The sequence below is a fragment of the Pomacea canaliculata genome, linkage group LG3 (genome assembly GCF_003073045.1).
Source record: "Pomacea canaliculata isolate SZHN2017 linkage group LG3, ASM307304v1, whole genome shotgun sequence".
NCBI classification, from domain to species: Eukaryota; Metazoa; Mollusca; class Gastropoda; order Architaenioglossa; family Ampullariidae; genus Pomacea; species Pomacea canaliculata.
This window is the reverse complement of record NC_037592.1, coordinates 36,407,757-36,425,137: the sequence shown is the minus strand read 5'-3', so window position 1 is coordinate 36,425,137 and position 17,381 is coordinate 36,407,757. Positions and strand designations below refer to the sequence as shown.

General features: G+C 43.1%; 1 protein-coding gene and 1 long non-coding RNA gene across 2 annotated transcripts in view; one reads left to right on the top strand and one right to left on the bottom strand.

Annotated features, from left to right (window-relative positions):
- LOC112559271 overlaps positions 1-17,381 on the top strand; it is a 77,555-nt gene that overhangs the window by 16,724 nt on the left and 43,450 nt on the right. The window contains exon 3 of the long non-coding RNA XR_003098310.1: positions 4,785-5,005. This is a non-coding gene — a long non-coding RNA (uncharacterized LOC112559271). The remainder of the gene's footprint in view (positions 1-4,784; positions 5,006-17,381) is intronic.
- LOC112559270 (serine/arginine repetitive matrix protein 2-like) overlaps positions 1-17,381 on the bottom strand; it is a 41,066-nt gene that overhangs the window by 10,912 nt on the left and 12,773 nt on the right. Inside the window, exons 3-8 of the mRNA XM_025230380.1 lie at positions 12,077-12,236; positions 9,282-9,315; positions 4,839-4,977; positions 2,927-3,640; positions 346-510; positions 106-191 (exon numbers count right to left, since the gene is read on the bottom strand). Of these exons, the coding sequence (XP_025086165.1) occupies positions 106-191; positions 346-510; positions 2,927-3,640; positions 4,839-4,977; positions 9,282-9,315; positions 12,077-12,236 (1,298 nt within the window). The remainder of the gene's footprint in view (positions 1-105; positions 192-345; positions 511-2,926; positions 3,641-4,838; positions 4,978-9,281; positions 9,316-12,076; positions 12,237-17,381) is intronic.

Sequence of the window (17,381 nt, the reverse complement as noted above, 5' to 3'; positions counted from 1 at the left end):
TCTGTTCAGTCGGAATGATAATTTCGAATTACCGACTGCTTAGAAGTAACCAGAAGCAGTGTCATATCGTTCTTAAAAATAATCTGACTGCATTCTAGAACTTACTTGGGGAGACCCATGAGACACAGGAAAAATTTTTCAGCGTTGCCAAGCTTCTCTTTGTCGCCGTCAAATCCCTTTAGCTGGTCAATCTAAGATAATAGAGAAGAAAAAAAATTAGTGTTCCAGCCCCTAGAATCTGCTCACTCTAAGCTGTTTGAGAAAAAGAAATTCTGATGCACGAGAGAGACGCACAGTAATGGATTGATCTAAGTGCCTGTCTTCCACACGAGCATGGCCACTCACCTCGTCCTGTGACGGAAGTTGTTTTAACAGACCTCGCAGTCGCTCGGCTCCAAACTTATCACTAGCGCCCTCCTGCAGGAGACGCACAATGTCTTCGTGTGACATTTTGAACTGTTTGAGGAAGATGTTGACATTTAGGCTCCTTTTGCCATCTAGTAGATTGATCTGCAACACAAAATCACAAAGCGTCTTTTACTCTTGGAGTAAAGTAATCAGTAATTACCTTCACAAAATACATCCCTAATGAAGACATTTGACTGTCGACCATTTGGTAATCTAGATTACATCCCAGAAGAAAATCAGAAATGTCAAAACTGTAACTGGACAACTTCTCACAAAATCGTTTCCAAAATTTCCTTAAAAAATACATTAACTTACTGTGTATCTAGGAATAGCAAATGTTTTACTGGGAACTTTGATAATCAAAGTTGTTTTTGCATAAGCGTGGTAAAATAGAGGGCAGTTCTAAAGAAGCAAATTCATAATCTTTCGAATCAGTAGTGCTGAATACCGGACTAGCGTAGTAAATCTGGTTTGCCAAACTTTTAAAACTGGTTTACGAGAACTCGCCTGGAAGCTCGTGTTGCGGCTGGTGTTTGCGCCACCTTCGATCTTTAGCAGTTCATGCAAGTGAAAGGTTTTGGCGTTGGACTGTTTTCCAGCAACAGTCTATTTCCGCCTAAATGTAGCCTGGTATATAAGCTATCTTCTCTCTTCGTTGTATATAATGTTGTTGATTTTAACTGTAATATTGTTTTATCACTATTTTATTTCCCATTCTGAAGGGCAATGGCCTTGGAATAAATTTCTCTCCCTCGAGAGAGAGACAGGATAGGATGGGGTGAAGAGGGGTGATGAGATTTCGTTAAACGGAGGAAACAATTTGTTGAATTTAAATTTAAATGATAACCTTTTAATAAGCAACACTCATTCCCTGAAGCATTTTCACAACAATGACATCAACACAGGTTACACCCACCATATTGTACATGTCCTCACTAATGGTATTTCTTAAAGGGTCAGATGTCATTGACTAATTTTAGCAAGGTTGTGTGCGAAGCTCACAAGAAACGTATCGTTTTCGGACGAGCAGTTGGAGCATTAGGACATTGGAACTTTGCTCAACTTACTTAGAAGTCCAAATTGTATGCCAATACATTTCCCACTATAGTAGGACTTTAAGACACGTTGGAGGCTTAACGTAAAGTGTTTAGGCTATAAACAGCATTGGACATCGCTTTGAGAGGCTAGCAAACTGCTACTGGGAAACTACAGAACGAAACAAATGTTACCATAGTTTAGTTGATATAAACAAGAATTCCTACTACATATCCAAAGCACATCTAATACTCTTTTTTACCAGAAAAGAACCCACGCAGAGGAGGAAAGAACATGCAAGCTCGGAAATCAACGTTCAAGAAGTTATGTGGGACTCACTGTATTCTAACAAAACTGAAATGGAACACTGGCAAATAAATTACAGGAGTGAGGTATGCAGTATGTTGGCATTATCAAGAACTGAATTGAGACCATCTCTTTGAATCGTCCTGGAGTAAAAAGAGGCTATGAGAATGACTTCTTTGTTCAGGTCTTTTTGGTGAAAACTTTTCCCCTCCCCACCTTTGTTATTCTAATCAGTTCGCGCGGGTATCCACGTCACTAGGGCCGTCGTCATGGCGTTCACGACACCCGGCAGTGCGCGCTTCGACTGCCAGTACACGTCACAAGCTGCCAGTGCGAGGTTCAGTATGAAACTTATTATACATCGCCATATTGGATTCCTCTGTCACTCACAGTGACACAACGCGCGCGCGCACACACACACAAACACATATCGTTTCAACGAAACCTCTAAGAAAATAAAGTACATAAAAATGCAATTAAACGTAGTTGCACACCGACAAGCGACTTGTGCCGGTACAAATTGTCATTGGGCTGATTTCAAGTTTTACATTCTTATACCATAATGTGTTATTAAGTATTGACATGTCCAATACCCATATAACAGAAAAAAATCTGCTGCGGAATGAAATTCAGATATTCATTGATAACAAAATCCAATACGAGGTGTGATCAGCTCCGCAGAGATTTCCGACACATGAGCTTCGGGCTGCCAAGTAATACTAAAAAGTGTCCTCACTGTCTCTCCTTCATTCCACTTACCCTTTTTCTCTGAATATAATGATTATTATCGTTCTTTCTCTGAATCTGACAACAATACAGAGCATAAAAACTGTTTAAGGAGACCCTCTAGCTAAAATTGTTTATAAAATCTCTGCTTGCCTTCAAGCCCATCAGCGTTCCTGATCTGATGTTAACGAAAGAGAAACTAATCACCATGAAACAACTTTGCTAACCCGTTTAGAATCGCCTTACGTTCAGGGATAAGGTGTATTTCTGTTAACTACTACATGTACTACATATCATGGTTCTATTGTGAAACGAGGCTAGGGCTTATCGCTCAATGAACCCTCATTACCAGTTCTCTGTATGTCTGGCACAATAATGACAACAGCAGCTGAAAGCAATATTTAGACATGGAGGGGGGATTAGAGGAAAATGAACAATATTTTGGTCTTACCTCATTGTTCTCCTTCTTGCGCTTGGTGTCAGTGGCTCCTTCTGTGGACGCACCTGGTCGCTTGGTCGTAGAAGACTCGGTAGCAACGGCAAATAGTTGATCCATTTTGTGAAAGTCCATTTTGTATCCGCCAAAGAGGCGACCTATCATCGTCCATAGATTATTTTTGTTAGCGATTTTGTTTGCCGGAATCTTTTGCCATTGTAATGGTTTCATCTTGCTAGGAGGTTTAGGGGTGTTCTGCTGCGGCAAGGTGGGCAACGGCATTGATGTTGGCGGTCTGGGCGCACCAGGCGGAGGAGGTGGTGGGGGAGATCCCACGCCCCCCAATGGTGGTGGGGGCGGCGGCGGTGGTGGTAAGCCTCCTGCAATCGGTGGAGGCGGCGGTGGTGGAGGTGGTGGGGGTGGAGGAGGACCACCTCCTATCGCAGAGGGTGGCTGCTCTGAAGTCGGAGAACATGGATTCGATCCCCGACCACCGCGATGCAGTCGATGGCTTAACGAAGGCTCCTGGGAACCCTTGGCCTCCATGCGCCTGGAAATGGCCGTCACAAGTTTGACAGCATCGTCCGGGGTCTCCAGCACCGTAGCCTTGTTAACCAGCTGTTCGATGGCGCTCCAGACGGCCTCCGCTAGCCGTTCATTATTGTTGTCGATCTTCAGCATGTGTTGCAACACCGTCAGAAACAGTACCTCCTGCGGAGTGTCGCATACCTGACGAAGAATAACAAAAACAGATCAGCGACCTCCTCGACCACATAAATTTATATAAAAAAAGTCACAGTCATAAATTATTTAAAATCAAAATTCATAATAACTTCAGAATTCTACTCGAGACGACCATGCCCGAAAGGAATAACGTCTTTTAGACAAATGCTCTGACCACTAAATGCAAAGGGGTTCCTTCGTCCTCAAGGGTAAAACGCTTTTACTACTGATATAACTACTGTTACCTGTTCGTCCGTCTTCGACCTCTTGTCACTACTAACACTAAATCCCAGTGTGTGTTGTATCCGAAATCTGCTTAGTTACTGAAAATCATAAGCTCATTCACCAACAAGTAACAGGTAATCAAGGAATATTTCTGACAGCTAATTCAGATAACGGTGTCACACACTGGTCGACATCGAAGCTTTTGCCTCTTACACGAGAATATATCGCTGCGAAGAAACGACTGCCTAGAGCTAAACAAACAAGAAATGCTACACATGACTGGTCAAAACAATATGTTTCATCTTTGATAGCGCCAAAAACGCCTTGTTTCGTCAATTTGTATGCAAGATAGCTGAACTTTAGCCGGGGAGCAAGACCATCCCTAGGGGGTAAATGAAATTTATCTTTAAAGGGACTGAACCTATCGACCTTCTAGGCAAGAAAATTGATGGTAGAGATAGTGGGATGACATAAAATGTCGTTAAGTTCAAAAATGCGTGCACTGATCTGCAGTGTTTGCTGCAACACCACCCCCTCTATCACTACGGGTTTCATATAGTCTGGGAGAGTTCTCTTAAAAAAATAAGGACATCAAAGTAAATGTGCCAAAATGAAACATTTCTTCTTTTCGTTCTCCTCCTCTGTCATCTTCGTCGCCTACATAAGAATATGACTTTGGAATCGGTTTAACTGGCTGGTCAGAAGTAGTCGAGTATGAGGAAGGATTCTTCAACATTTCCTGAGTAAATTTGATGATTTTTAGTTTTGGACAGCAGCAACTTTAATGCGTGCGCTGCCGATTTACCGATTTTCCTCAAATTTTCAGTAACACACAATTTAAAATTTACACATCTCTGCAAAAGGACTGCCTTGATTCTTAAGAACTGCATGACTTTTAATCTGGAATTAAATGTTTACCACGCAGACACATTTCAAGAAGCAAGCTGACAACACCATCTAGGCGACAGAAAGCAGTTACCTGTTTGAAGATAGCATGGAAAACGTCCAAAGGGCTGTTTAGGTCGACACCTAGCGTGCCTCCGAGTGCCACTTCGTCGTTGGCTCGCTGTTCTTCGAAGACCTGCAGTTGCAGCAATACACCGGGATTTCCTTCCTTCCTGCAAAATCACCAGATCAAATGCTCAGGTAAGCTACCGCCATTTTTTGTCGTTTAGTTACAAAAGTAGACACGTTAAATCTTCCATTCTGTAAGAATGGCTTTATCATTGTTCTAAACACCTGTGACACAAGCGGACACATTTATCTGAAACATAGGAAACAGGTCCCAAAGTCCCGACTCTTGTCATGGGAATTAACAGTGTAACACATTTATATTGACATATGAGAAACAAGAAACGAGCAAATGAAAAAAGCAACAGTAAGGGATCTGTGCACAGTTTTACGAGTAAACTTCATTCATCGACAGTGACAACCAATCAGTTTCGATTCGCAATCAACAGTACTTCCATGTATCGTAAAAACTGGAAAGTAATTTACAAAAAAAAAAAAAAAAAAAAAAAGATGAGATGCACCTGACAGTTGTTAGTGGCGAGCGCATATTTAAGACAACAAAACAAAGCAAAGGAAACACGGCAAGCGGTCTGCTCTTCCACACTGGCATTTCTCGTGTCTCACGCTACTTGGCGTGACTGTTCTGTTGCGATTGATAGGTCCCGTGTTTCTTTGCCCTTGCTATTTCTTGTTTGATCTTGTGAAGCTATGTCGTAGATCGTCGATAATGATTGTAATCCCTACCGGCATTTTTGTCTGCCTTGTTATCGCGCAGTATTAAAGGCGCTCAGCTTCCGCCCCGCAAGACGTCCGCGATTTTGTTGAGACGCTGATAAACTTTGACGGAAATCAAGAAGCTGTTATGAGTCATATCGCTCCTCTTTAGTACTGTTCTTAATTTTTTTTTTAAACGCTGCTAGCCCCTTTGGGGGGAACTCGGTAACAGTTAGGGACCTCCACACCCCCAAGCTTTAACACAGGCGCATTAGCATAAACTTCTTTTGAGTACTGGTCCACGAATGGTATTCTCATCCGCGAGATCTCTCTGTTCAGCTCGGAGGGAACGGGCTGAAGATATTTTTCGCGATACATCGGTATTCATCGGACCGCTTTTTTTAATTCTTTTTTTCCCCTAAAGATCCAAGATCTTTGCGAGACACCTGAAACGGTCGCCGATGACTCATGCACTTGGCCCACCTTGTGGTGTTTGCCCCCTCACACCCTCCCCAACACACGTCCCGACAACCTAAAAGTTCTTTCTTCTGGAATGCCACTCACCAGTGAAACCGACTCGTAGCGATTTCCTGAGTTAAGTCAGTCGCATCGAGTTTAGCCTAGAAGCGGGCGAGTCTGTTGCGACGGATAATGGCATTGCTTGGCACTAATGAGAACAACAGACAAGCGTAATTTAAAGCTCTCTCTCTAATGTTGGTGTCACCAAGCCAGCCTGCAGAGCGTTCTCTCGACTGATTGGTTAGACCATTTTTTCTTTTTTAACACCAACAATAAAATATTTTGGACATTAATATTGCGGATATGTGGGTAGAGGTACACTTCCTTGTTTTATTGTTAAAGGCATAGCAATCCTTTGCAGACTTTAAGACAACATTTCAGCCCCATTTTTACCACAACTGCGTGTCATGCCGCAACCCTGTAACCACAAAACCAGTTATTGTAGTGAGGCTCACGGCTGCTTGTCTAAAAATGTTTTCAAAACCTTAATCGGCTCAAAAGATTGTTTGTGTCCGGACTTTCTTTTCCTTGCTAAAAGCTCCAGCATGGGTAAAGGACAACAGGAAGATGTTCTGTCTAAGGGTTTGAGCGCTTTTTTACCCTGAGTCCTTCCCCTTACGCGTCTGGACAAGAACGAGACACCGAAGGAGTCGTAAGGTTTTTGCTCGAGCTTGCAGGCGACATTCTGTCACTGTCTCTTTTGCGTCTAAACACTAGGCTCGAAGGCTCGAACTCTGTATGCCTGGCGTCACGGTGGTCGAGGTATTCGGCTACAAAACTTGGAATTCTGTCGCGTCCAGCTGCCGCTCCTTCGGACGAGGATCGGACTGCAAGAGGCGGACTAGGCAAAGGTGAAGGGTCACACCGTCTATTTAGGTTAGCCCTGAAATAGTATCTAATCAACTTGCCGGTAATTGGCTATGAGCCTGAAAGGTTACGTCAGGCCTGACTGTAGGCAGAATACGTAAAAGTATGCGAGACCGGAGAAGGAGGGAGTTCTGTTCGGCTGCAAGACTGCACCCTCAGGTGACCTGTCATGTACTGTCAACTCTCGCATGTGCACAGACTTGGCAACCCCTTCCTTCTCACTGCCGCCTCTGTGCCAAGCAGCCCATCATGGCGCCTTGCTCTTATTTCACAGCCATCCACGACAACGGACACCGACAATGACAACAACACGACATATATAATAATACCCTATGTTAATCTAAAAATGTTTTAATTGTCAAGTGATCTAAACACGTAAATAGCTTATAATAAATATGGCATGTTGCTGAAAATTAAAATGCCTACAGATCCCATTACTTCCGCCTCTTTGCGTTTTACGACAACAGAAAAATTAGTTCCCATAAAAGGAACAAGTTAAAAATTTTCTCTGCCTTCAGTTATCGAAGAACAATAGGACAGGCTGCACTGAGTCAATTAATTGTGGTTTGCGGTGTTGATTAATTAGCAGTGGATCAAGAAATAGACGTGTAACTTTTACAGTTTGAAAGCACGAATACACTTTACGATGGGGGAATGTGGACAGAAGGTTTGATCCGCCACACAACAGTATTTATGCAGTCAACTTCATCGCTTCTTTAGACGACTCTTTGCTGCTCTATTCTAGCGCTTTGTCGCTGATGAAAATGTAATTAAACGAAGAGAGCTGACGGTCGTTAATATCCACCCCCACTCCATGTCCTCATTTTGTGTCCTGACATATCTTTATCCTCCCCTTCCCCTCACACATCCCCGTAGAACTCGGCGAGGATGCTATTTGTGCCGAGTTGCATCCCAGAAAAACATTTCTGGACGCAATCCAAAGAGCCACGTATGAGTATGTGCACGCCGCTTAACTTGAAATGGACAGATCATGAGGATGCCACCATACGTGGGACAGGCCTTATGCCGGAAGACATTAAACCATGCGATCATCAAGCCCAGCAAGTAGAGAGAATGAGCAATGCGGAGGCGCTTCGGTTGACCTTTGAAAACCGCAGTGTCATCCCACTGAGTCACTGCCGGGTGCAAATGGCGGGGTGGAGGGAATAGTTGCAGCACCCATCCTAAGATAGAGCTACAAGACCCTTTGCGTATGAACAGCGACGTAGTTGTAAAGACCTGTGCGACTTCTGAAAACATTTTATGGAGTTCGGGAGGTGTCCACAGAGGAGAATATGAACTGATCGTAAACGGCCAAATTAAGACCTGATAAGCTGCTGCATGCAAATGTGGCACCCATAGAGGATACTTTGGTGTCACCAACTATCGCTACATTGATACAGGTAGGAAAGCACAGCGATAGGTCCGTGATTGTACAACCTTGTGCGAGGACATCAAGAACGTGGACCGAACGACGCCAAGATGTGGCAAACCAGTATTTAAAAAAAATCTCTATGTAACACTTTGCAAGTAGATATATTTACAGACAATTGCAAACTTTGAAATCCTTACAGTCCGGGGCAAGTCGCGCAACAATTTTTAACACTTTTAGGCATTTAATGTATTTAATCATTTTATAAAAACATATTGTACAACAACACAGTTTTAGAACTTTAAAAAAACTCACATTGTTTTAAATGAGACAAGCGGCATACGCCAGACTTTCGTTCTCAAGAGTGCAAATTTTGGAATAAAAAACACGTTTCTAAATTTGCTTCTTTAAAACTGTGCATTTAGTACGATATGCATAATACGACCTCAAAAAGACCAGTCAGTAGCGAATACTAAACGAGAATTCAGACCAAATAATGTTTTTAAGGTTACTTTGTTATGCATTCGAAACTATTTTACGGAGATGTTAAATAAAGAAAAGGCGCACACTACTTCACAAAAAAAATATAACTTTTGAAAAGGAATAAGCATGATAACCAGTATGACCAACCTCAAGCTCCACAACAGTTGTTTCTCTTCACCATCCTCGCATTGCATGTTCTAACACACATACGTTCAGGTCAATCACGACTACGGACGTCTTGGGGAGAAATCCTTCAAAAGTGGTCCGTTTCTGCTTGTGTCACTAGTCTGACTGACCGAGATCGGTTAACACTAAAACGTTTTTCTGCATTAGAGGAGAGGAAAAGCACGCAGAACATAAAATAGAAAGAGAGAAACACGGAAAGACAAACAGACGGACAAAACAAGTAGCTAAACAAAAGGACGTTAAAAGAGAACTTTGTAAAGTGTTACTCACTTCAGAATGTTCAGAACATGTTGCAGACGAAGACCTGAAAGACAAAAAGAAAAGAAATAAAATGTAATTATTGAGTGTACTGTTAGGCTCTATCTGTAAAGTAAAACGCAAGAAAATGTTTTATGTATTTCATGTTCTCTCGTCTCATTCACATCCCCACTTAAAAAAATAAAAACAAACAAAAAACTACCATCATAATTTGGGAAATGACGCAGAATCGTTTCTCAATACTTTATGTATATTTACAATATATATGCATTTACTGTTAAAGTTAAAAAAAAAAAAAACAACTAAGGAATAGTAAATAAAATGTGTTTTGTTAAAGTACATTTTACTGTATGTGGAATGCATAAGATGTTTCCATGTTTTGTGACCACAATCGCCTGGGTTTGCTGTTTATACGGTTCACTTTACCACCTTCATGTATCTTGCTCTTTTTACTTTGCCCTCAGGTTCTTTTTCTATCTTATCGTAGAACATTACAATTTGAAGTTGTAAAATAATAGTGAGATACAATTTTGTAGAATTTTGAATATGGTACCACAAGTGCTGTCCTGTAACTGGTGAACTTCCCTTTGATTATTCCATTTTCTTAAGCCCCCTGGGGTGAAAAATCGACAATCTAAAGATTTTCGTGGTGAGCAGAAGGCAGAATATAAAGACATACCTAATACGTATGTCTGAAGTTCTAATTCTAAACACACTGAAGTTAGCAAGATAAAAACGATGATTCTATACGCGCCATTTCAAATCTGCCTTGGGCTGTAGACCTATTTATTTGCAATGCATCTTTCTTTTTTATGCACCAAAGACCTCGTTTAACAACAACGACAAGAAAAAAAAAATAAAAATAAGGATCACGGAGCATTGAAAATCTCCCATCCTTTCGAGCTCAGCAATAAAACGTACCCCGCGGCATCGCAACGGCTGTAAATGAAAACATGATGACGTTCTTTCAGTGCGCCTTAAAGTTATGCAGTGAGCCAGATTATTTCCCACAAACCCAAGGAATAGCAAAAATGCCTGACACTCATGGCAGTTTTAGCTACAGCAAGGAAGGTAGCTGTGAACCACAGGTAAAACTACCTTACATGTAGGGGCTATGGATGGGTTAGTACAGCCCAGATCAAATGAAAAAGTAAGAATGAAACAATTCACTGATCACTACATAAAATGGCGTGAACAAAACTGATAAACGCATTTAACTGTCAGATAGAGTGAAATTCAGAAAAAACAGTACTTGGATAAGATGAGCGCAAGATTACGCAAAAAAGAAACAAAACTGTTTTCAGACTGAAAATTAAGCGTGACGCCCTTTTAACCCAATTGTAAATAAAAAGTAATGCTTATTTTGCATGAAAGATAAAACGGCTGTAGAGAATACAAGGAAATATTTCCTTACACAAACTGCCTCAAGGAACCAAGCATCTGAACAGATACTGCCTGACTATGCAAGTGGCTTTCCCACAGAATCGTCTACTCGCACACGATTCAAAACAACGTATGAGTACAATTTTGAGATCATCCTACATCACCCATAACTCATCCGCCCAATTTTCAAATTGGCACTTACACTTGTTACAAGGTAAACAATATATCTTCATCATTTAATCATTTACAGCCCTTAATAAAACGTTGCGTGTCCAGGATGTTTTGCGTCTCTAGGCTTTGGGGCATTACATGGTGTCCTTCACATCATATTTTAATTGCGTTACATCGCGTAAAGTGATGCTTGATCATCCATCTTCTCACAAATGCTGACAAGGGAGTCAGGTTCTCCAGCGCATGATCCGCTTTACGCTGAAATACTGGACATTTTATGACGTACAAGTTGGTATACAAGTTTCCTTAGAGGAAATAAAATCACAACAACTAAGGTTATCTTTTACGGTAGTATGACACCTCTAAAAAGGGAGAGGATTCTCCCTCAGTGTCATTTTATTTGCTATCGCCACGCCCGGACGTTGCGCATGTCATCATATCACTGACCAAGACCGTCAATGACGAGCAAACGTATGCTCAAATGCTCAAATCAATTATTTATCAGTGATGACGAGTGTTGTGCAAGGAAGTACTGCAGGCGGAGGGTGTGAGACAGTCCAGTACTTTACTAAGGTCACAAGTGACGCACCACAGCGCGACTGTCGGAAGGGCGAACGTCTACCTGTGGAGCTGTCAGATCTGTAAAACAGAAGGCCCTCAAGACAGTGGGTACGTGCTGCTACCCACTCAACGGCGGGAAGAGTCCGGCACTCGACGTGAAGTGCACGGTTCTTTCACCGATAAGGTGGCGCGTCCTGCGGCGTAACGGAGAGATGTGCAGCACGTCACGTTGTCGTCTGCACGACACTTCCAGCGTGGATCTTTTGTAACTGCACGTTGCTACAGCTCTCTTTTATACTAAACAAACAGTTTTATACAAACGCCATGGTCCTCCCACACCGATCAGCTACACACTATACAAAGCTTACCCGAGTGACATTTGTACACGGACAAGGGCACCTCGTTTAAAATAAAATTCGTGTGAACTTGCTGTTTTCTTTGTCAAAAGACCTTTTCGTCATTTAGGATTCGTAAGATAAGGGGGGAGAGGAGAGGGAAGACCTAACTTTCACTTCTGGTTTGGAGCTTAGTTCATTAATCAGCAGTCTCAAGAGTATGCAATCAGGTCGGAGAACCTAGGCAAAAAATATGGAGGTAAGATAAACGACCTCCAAAAATATCCCAACACCTTGGCAAGAACAAGGTCAGAGGGTATTAAACCCGTCCTTGGTCACAGCTTCGCCAATACTCACCGAAAAGTTCGTTTCTGATGCGGATGCGTTCCTCCGTTGTCTCGGCGTAGATGATTAGGCAGTTGATGAACTCCAGCAGGGTGGTCTTGTACACCACGTCATCAGCACCGCATACTTCGTCCACAATAACGCTGAATCGCCATTTCTTTTTGCAGTTCGTCTGTACCAAAGAAAGACAGATTACAGTTACCACTTCAAGTGATTTTATTGCTCTTACCTGTTAAAAAAATTCAACCAAAAATTACGACAGCTAATCTTATATCTACGAGCTTTAACTTTGTTTAGTGCAAGTGTCCCTGAGTGAATTGTCAGATATTGCGGGGATGTTCACTACATCCAGCCTCATACTTCTTATGAAAACATTCTGACAAAGATCTCCAGCGAACGTGCTGCAAATGAAAGCGTTATTTAATGAGAGAAAAAACTTTCTTTCGAAAACTGTTTACTGCCTAAGGCCTGAACTGTTAAGTAGTATTAAATTTCGTGTATCCAATCCCTGTATCAAATTTTACCGAACTAGAACCCTGTCGAGATAATATAAATAGACAGCAAAAGAATACATTGCTTTAATTTTGAAACAGCGGGTAAATGTTGTATGTGGATATCATTTGTAAAAGTGGGTTTTAAAGCCTCGTCCACACACAGCGTCGGATAAGTGTTCACATGTCTAGCACATTGTACTCTACATGCCCGTCAACCGGAAGTGGTCAGCGACAAACCTCTCAAACAGTGCACTACCACAGTGCGCCAACGACATTACCTCATCACAGGGGCAAGAGGGGGGCGGACTGCGTCCCCGTTGCCATAGCGGTCGTGGCGGCATCAAAGACGAGATGAGACACGCTAGTCGTTCCCTGTACATTCGCACCGCCATGCCTCTCTAATCCCATTTCCGAATGCCGCTTTTGTTGCACGCAAAGCCACCGGCCAAACCGAGCGGGGACAAAAGACGGCGAAGCCTGGGGTGAAATGGTGGTGTTTGTTTTTCGCTCAGGCCGTCCAAGCTCCCGTCAATGCTCGCTAGATTTTTTTCTCACGGGCCGCCATTGCTGTCATTGGATGCGCGATGGTCATTTGCCCTTTGCCCTAGTGGTTTGTTGCTTCTGCACAATGAGCAGCTACTAAACAACTGGACACATATTGACAAGATAACGACCAGCAGAATAATGACCAGAGGATGGTCAGCTGGTTAATGACATTACTAAGAAGCCAGAAAATGATCAGATACTGACAAGATACAGATTAGCTGTTCTCTGGTTAATTAAAACATTGACTAGAGCGTTCTTCAGGAAATGGCGTGTGCGTGTTCCTTATGACTAAATGTCGTCAACCGTTGGCTGTTAGCTGTTAAGAGTCTTACAGTATCTCCTCGATACTGAGTCTACTCCCCCATAATCTTCACACTCGTGGGTGTGTGTGGTACCTGTCACTACCCTTCCGTTCCAAAGTTTAATAACAGCCACAAGTGTCTGTACACAGATTATGAACTCTTTCGCTGTTTAGTGCTGTAGACTACGATACCTGACAAGTCGCACTCCTCACGTAGAGCAAGAAATCAAGAGCCTACTTCGACAACGACTGTCACCCTAACGACACAGCTAACTACATACAATCCCTACCCAGTAGGAAGGCTTGTTCGAACTCGCCAGATATGCCATCTTTCTCTGTTTAACAGTGTTTTTGTGAAGAAGTTTCCGAACTGGATGAATTTTTGTTTGGATTTATTATTATTATTTTTTCCCTTTTTTTTCATTTTTCTGAAAGGTAATTCCAATTCATTCTACAGCGGACGTCACGAACGGGATCGTCAGCTTCGGTCAAGTTTCCTTAACAGTTTGGTTTATCGCATAACATGTTTTATAAAGCTTCTTACGGCTAAACTAATAGGAAGAGTAAGGGACATCATATTTATGAGCGGTGCTTGTGTCACGCTCTGACACAACGTGGTGGGGACATGGCCAGCAGGCAGGGCCGCGGTGCTGTGACAGGGGCCCGGGGCGTGACAGACGCACGAGGGGAGGGCTATTAATCACATTCACTACATGGGTAGCTCCCAGCCCCACCGTCACATCCTGCATACAGCGCCTCGTGGACGAACAAGGGTCATTCGAGTACAAGACTTCGTTTTGATGCAAAAGTTGTGTCGACGACAAGGCCGAAATATGGACAGGCGGTCAGCTGTCACTTCCTAACAAGATTTAAACAGAGCATCCGCCCCACTCAAAGTCCAATGAGTACTTGTACTTTGCTTCACGAAGCAATCCACAAATAAAAAGGTGTGCGGTAGACTCTCATTTAACCCTGTGTTGTAGCTAGAAGTTACTTAGATACAAACCCGAGCTTCCAAACATTACCGATATCACTACTTGTAGGTATGGCGTGTGCAGTCATGCAGAAATACAATCGCACAGACTGGCAAGAATGATCTCAGAGAGCGATAACGCAAACTGCAGTGAAGGCTTCGCCAATGCCGTAACCTTTTCTGAACGAGTTGATGTTCTTGTTTGTAGGTGTGCAGGGTGAGACGAGTAAGGGTGCAGGGTAATGCGTGCGTACATGGACCATGTCACGTATGACAGATGGCTTTACGAGGTAGTCCTCTGCAGCTGTCACATTTCCACCCTTCACCATTTTGAAATTCACAGTGCAAATACATATGTGAAATATGTGTGAAGCTCTCAAAGGGACCTCAAGCCGGAAACATGCGATACGACGATAAAGAGGCTAGGACCGGCTACTCGCATGGTGCGAGGGACACTTGTGGTGACAAGTCACGTGCCGCTAGCAAAACGCTCGACGATTGTTTTCGTGTAACTGGCTATGTTATGAGTCATCTGTACGCCTCCACCTTGACAACTGACACAGCCCAAGGCACAGAGTGATTTACAAGGTGACTACAGAAATAAACACCCAAAATGGCACCGGACACTGAACAAAGCCTTGTCTGAACTCGGAAGACAAATGCTCATGATTTGCAGGGAAGAACCATAACTGTTGCTGATCATTGTTTATTGGGTGATCTCCCCTTCAGGCAATCATTTATCTTCCTAAAGAGTAGTGTCGGTGGCGGGCTCCGTGGTTGTTCTGACACCACAGCACAGGTCTGAACTGTCCTAAACTGCAGTGTAGTAATTTAATTCTTCACCTGCCTCTAGTGCTGACTGCCTGACATGACTTCGGCGTCTGCGCATGCCTCTTAACGGATTCATCTCCCACCGTTTTTGAAAAAAATCTCTGTGCATCTTTTGAAATGTATTGTTCTGCCGTGTGGTTTTCCTAATTTTTCATTCCCTGGATCTCTGTCTGCCTTTCTGAGTTAAAGGTCAGACGTTCAGTTCAGCCCATTGGTACCGACTAGTCGCCGGACGAGCGAGGATGTAGATGATGTGCAGCAGCTGACAACGTTCTCCGAAGTGGCCTTTCACAATGGAAAGGTCATACAAGTTATAAAACTCTAAAGCCCTTACATTTTCAGTTGGCGTTAATGTGAGCTAGCTCCTGCTCTGTTCCACTGTGAGTTGATGTGACTCATTGAAATTATCTCAACATTGCCGCGATGTGATTCTTTTTTACCTTTCTGTGACTTCGTTAGTCGTTTTGATCAATAATGTTTTATAGAGATAGTGCCAGAAGTACAGCAGCCATCTGTCCTTTACATGGTGGCTTTCGGCGGCGCAGAATTTGAGATTACAAGACCGATGTGAACATGAGCGTTCAGGAAATAAGCGGCTCATTGGTCATTTCCACGTCACCACGCTGGGTCCCCATGGCGATTTTGTGGCACGGAGCTGTGGTTTGGGCATGATTGATGTTACACGTACAAGATCGCTCTCTCCCACCTCCTTTCCGCTATCGAAAAATATTTCTTACATCCTTACCTCTCACCCTTCCAAAGTAGTGAGCGCTGGTCACCAGAGTCACCAATATGGTCGACTACCAGACTGTCATACATACGGACAAAAAGACATCCACAGCAAAGAGTGTACTTTTTAAACCGACAAATAAATTTCTTTCACGTGTCTTTCACGTCCTGGCAACTCTATTTTTCGCGACAAACGCGACATGGTTAAGTGCAGACTGAGAGATGCTGTTAAAAATACATAGTTTGTAAGAGAAAATATCTACAAAGCTTAATGGGCATTAACCATCAGAAGTGCTCTACCCGCCCAGCCCAGCCCTCGATTCGGCGACTGTTTTTTTGGAGGGTTTTATCCTGAGTCTCCAATGGCTGCTCCTTTCAGATCATCTGCGTGACAACCAACTACGTAGACAACATTATTTCCTATGGGTAGAATAGATCGAGCACTCAGTCAAGCTTAAAGTACTTCAGATATCTGGTGGGTAGAGACGGGCTGAGAAACAGTTTCCCAGTCCTTATGCTCGGTGTGAATCGTCCAACGCTTCTGTTTAACCTGGCGCCTCTGACACTTTGCTTGAAAAAAAAAAAAGACTGAGGTTCCTCTGGCCCCCCCCCCTCCCCACTCACACCCCTCATGCACACACTGACTACACAAGCTGTCGCCAGGCAGCGAACTGAAGTAAACAAAGGATTAAAATACGTCAACAGGTGTCGGCTTACTGTCGTTACAAACGACACTACCGCTGAACTATTGCCGCAATACAGCGATACAAAAATGTTCTCAGGCGGCGAGGAAAAATTAATCATTGATCGATCAAACAACAGAGGTAGACTCACTCTTCACACAACCTGAGTTTATACACAGACGTATTTTAAATGCGTCTACGTACATAGAGATATATCTATAGACATGTGTATTTAAGCATCTCTTTAAACTGTTAGCCTCCATAGAAGAAACATCTTCAATGATCTCATAGTCGTTTAGTTGTGAGGTTATAAAGTTTAACAGGGAGTTAGAAAGTATGAAAACAGTAATAGCTAATGTCGGTATCACATTATTCAATGGTTTTCATGGTGCAGCAGTAACATTACTAGTCTGTGCCGTGTGTTTGGAGCAAAGCGTGTCAACCCGCCCGTCACAAGGCAACAGCTGCAGGGATGCATCGCAAACTAACAGCACGACTCCATCGCCCGTCTCACTGATTGCTTCTGACAGCGGCCTCAGTAGACCGTGTGTCCTACGTCACTACCCGTCTCAGCAAGGACAGGAAAGCGCGGAGACCGACAGAGGGCGCGGCAGTTCTGCCTAATCACGTTCACATCTCGTCAGTCTCATCGTGTTCGCACGTGTTCAGTTAACACTATTTACACGCCGTCCAGTTTCGTGTCTACGATCAAGTTGGTTACCACAAAAAACACTGTAATATATCAATGCACCAGTTAATC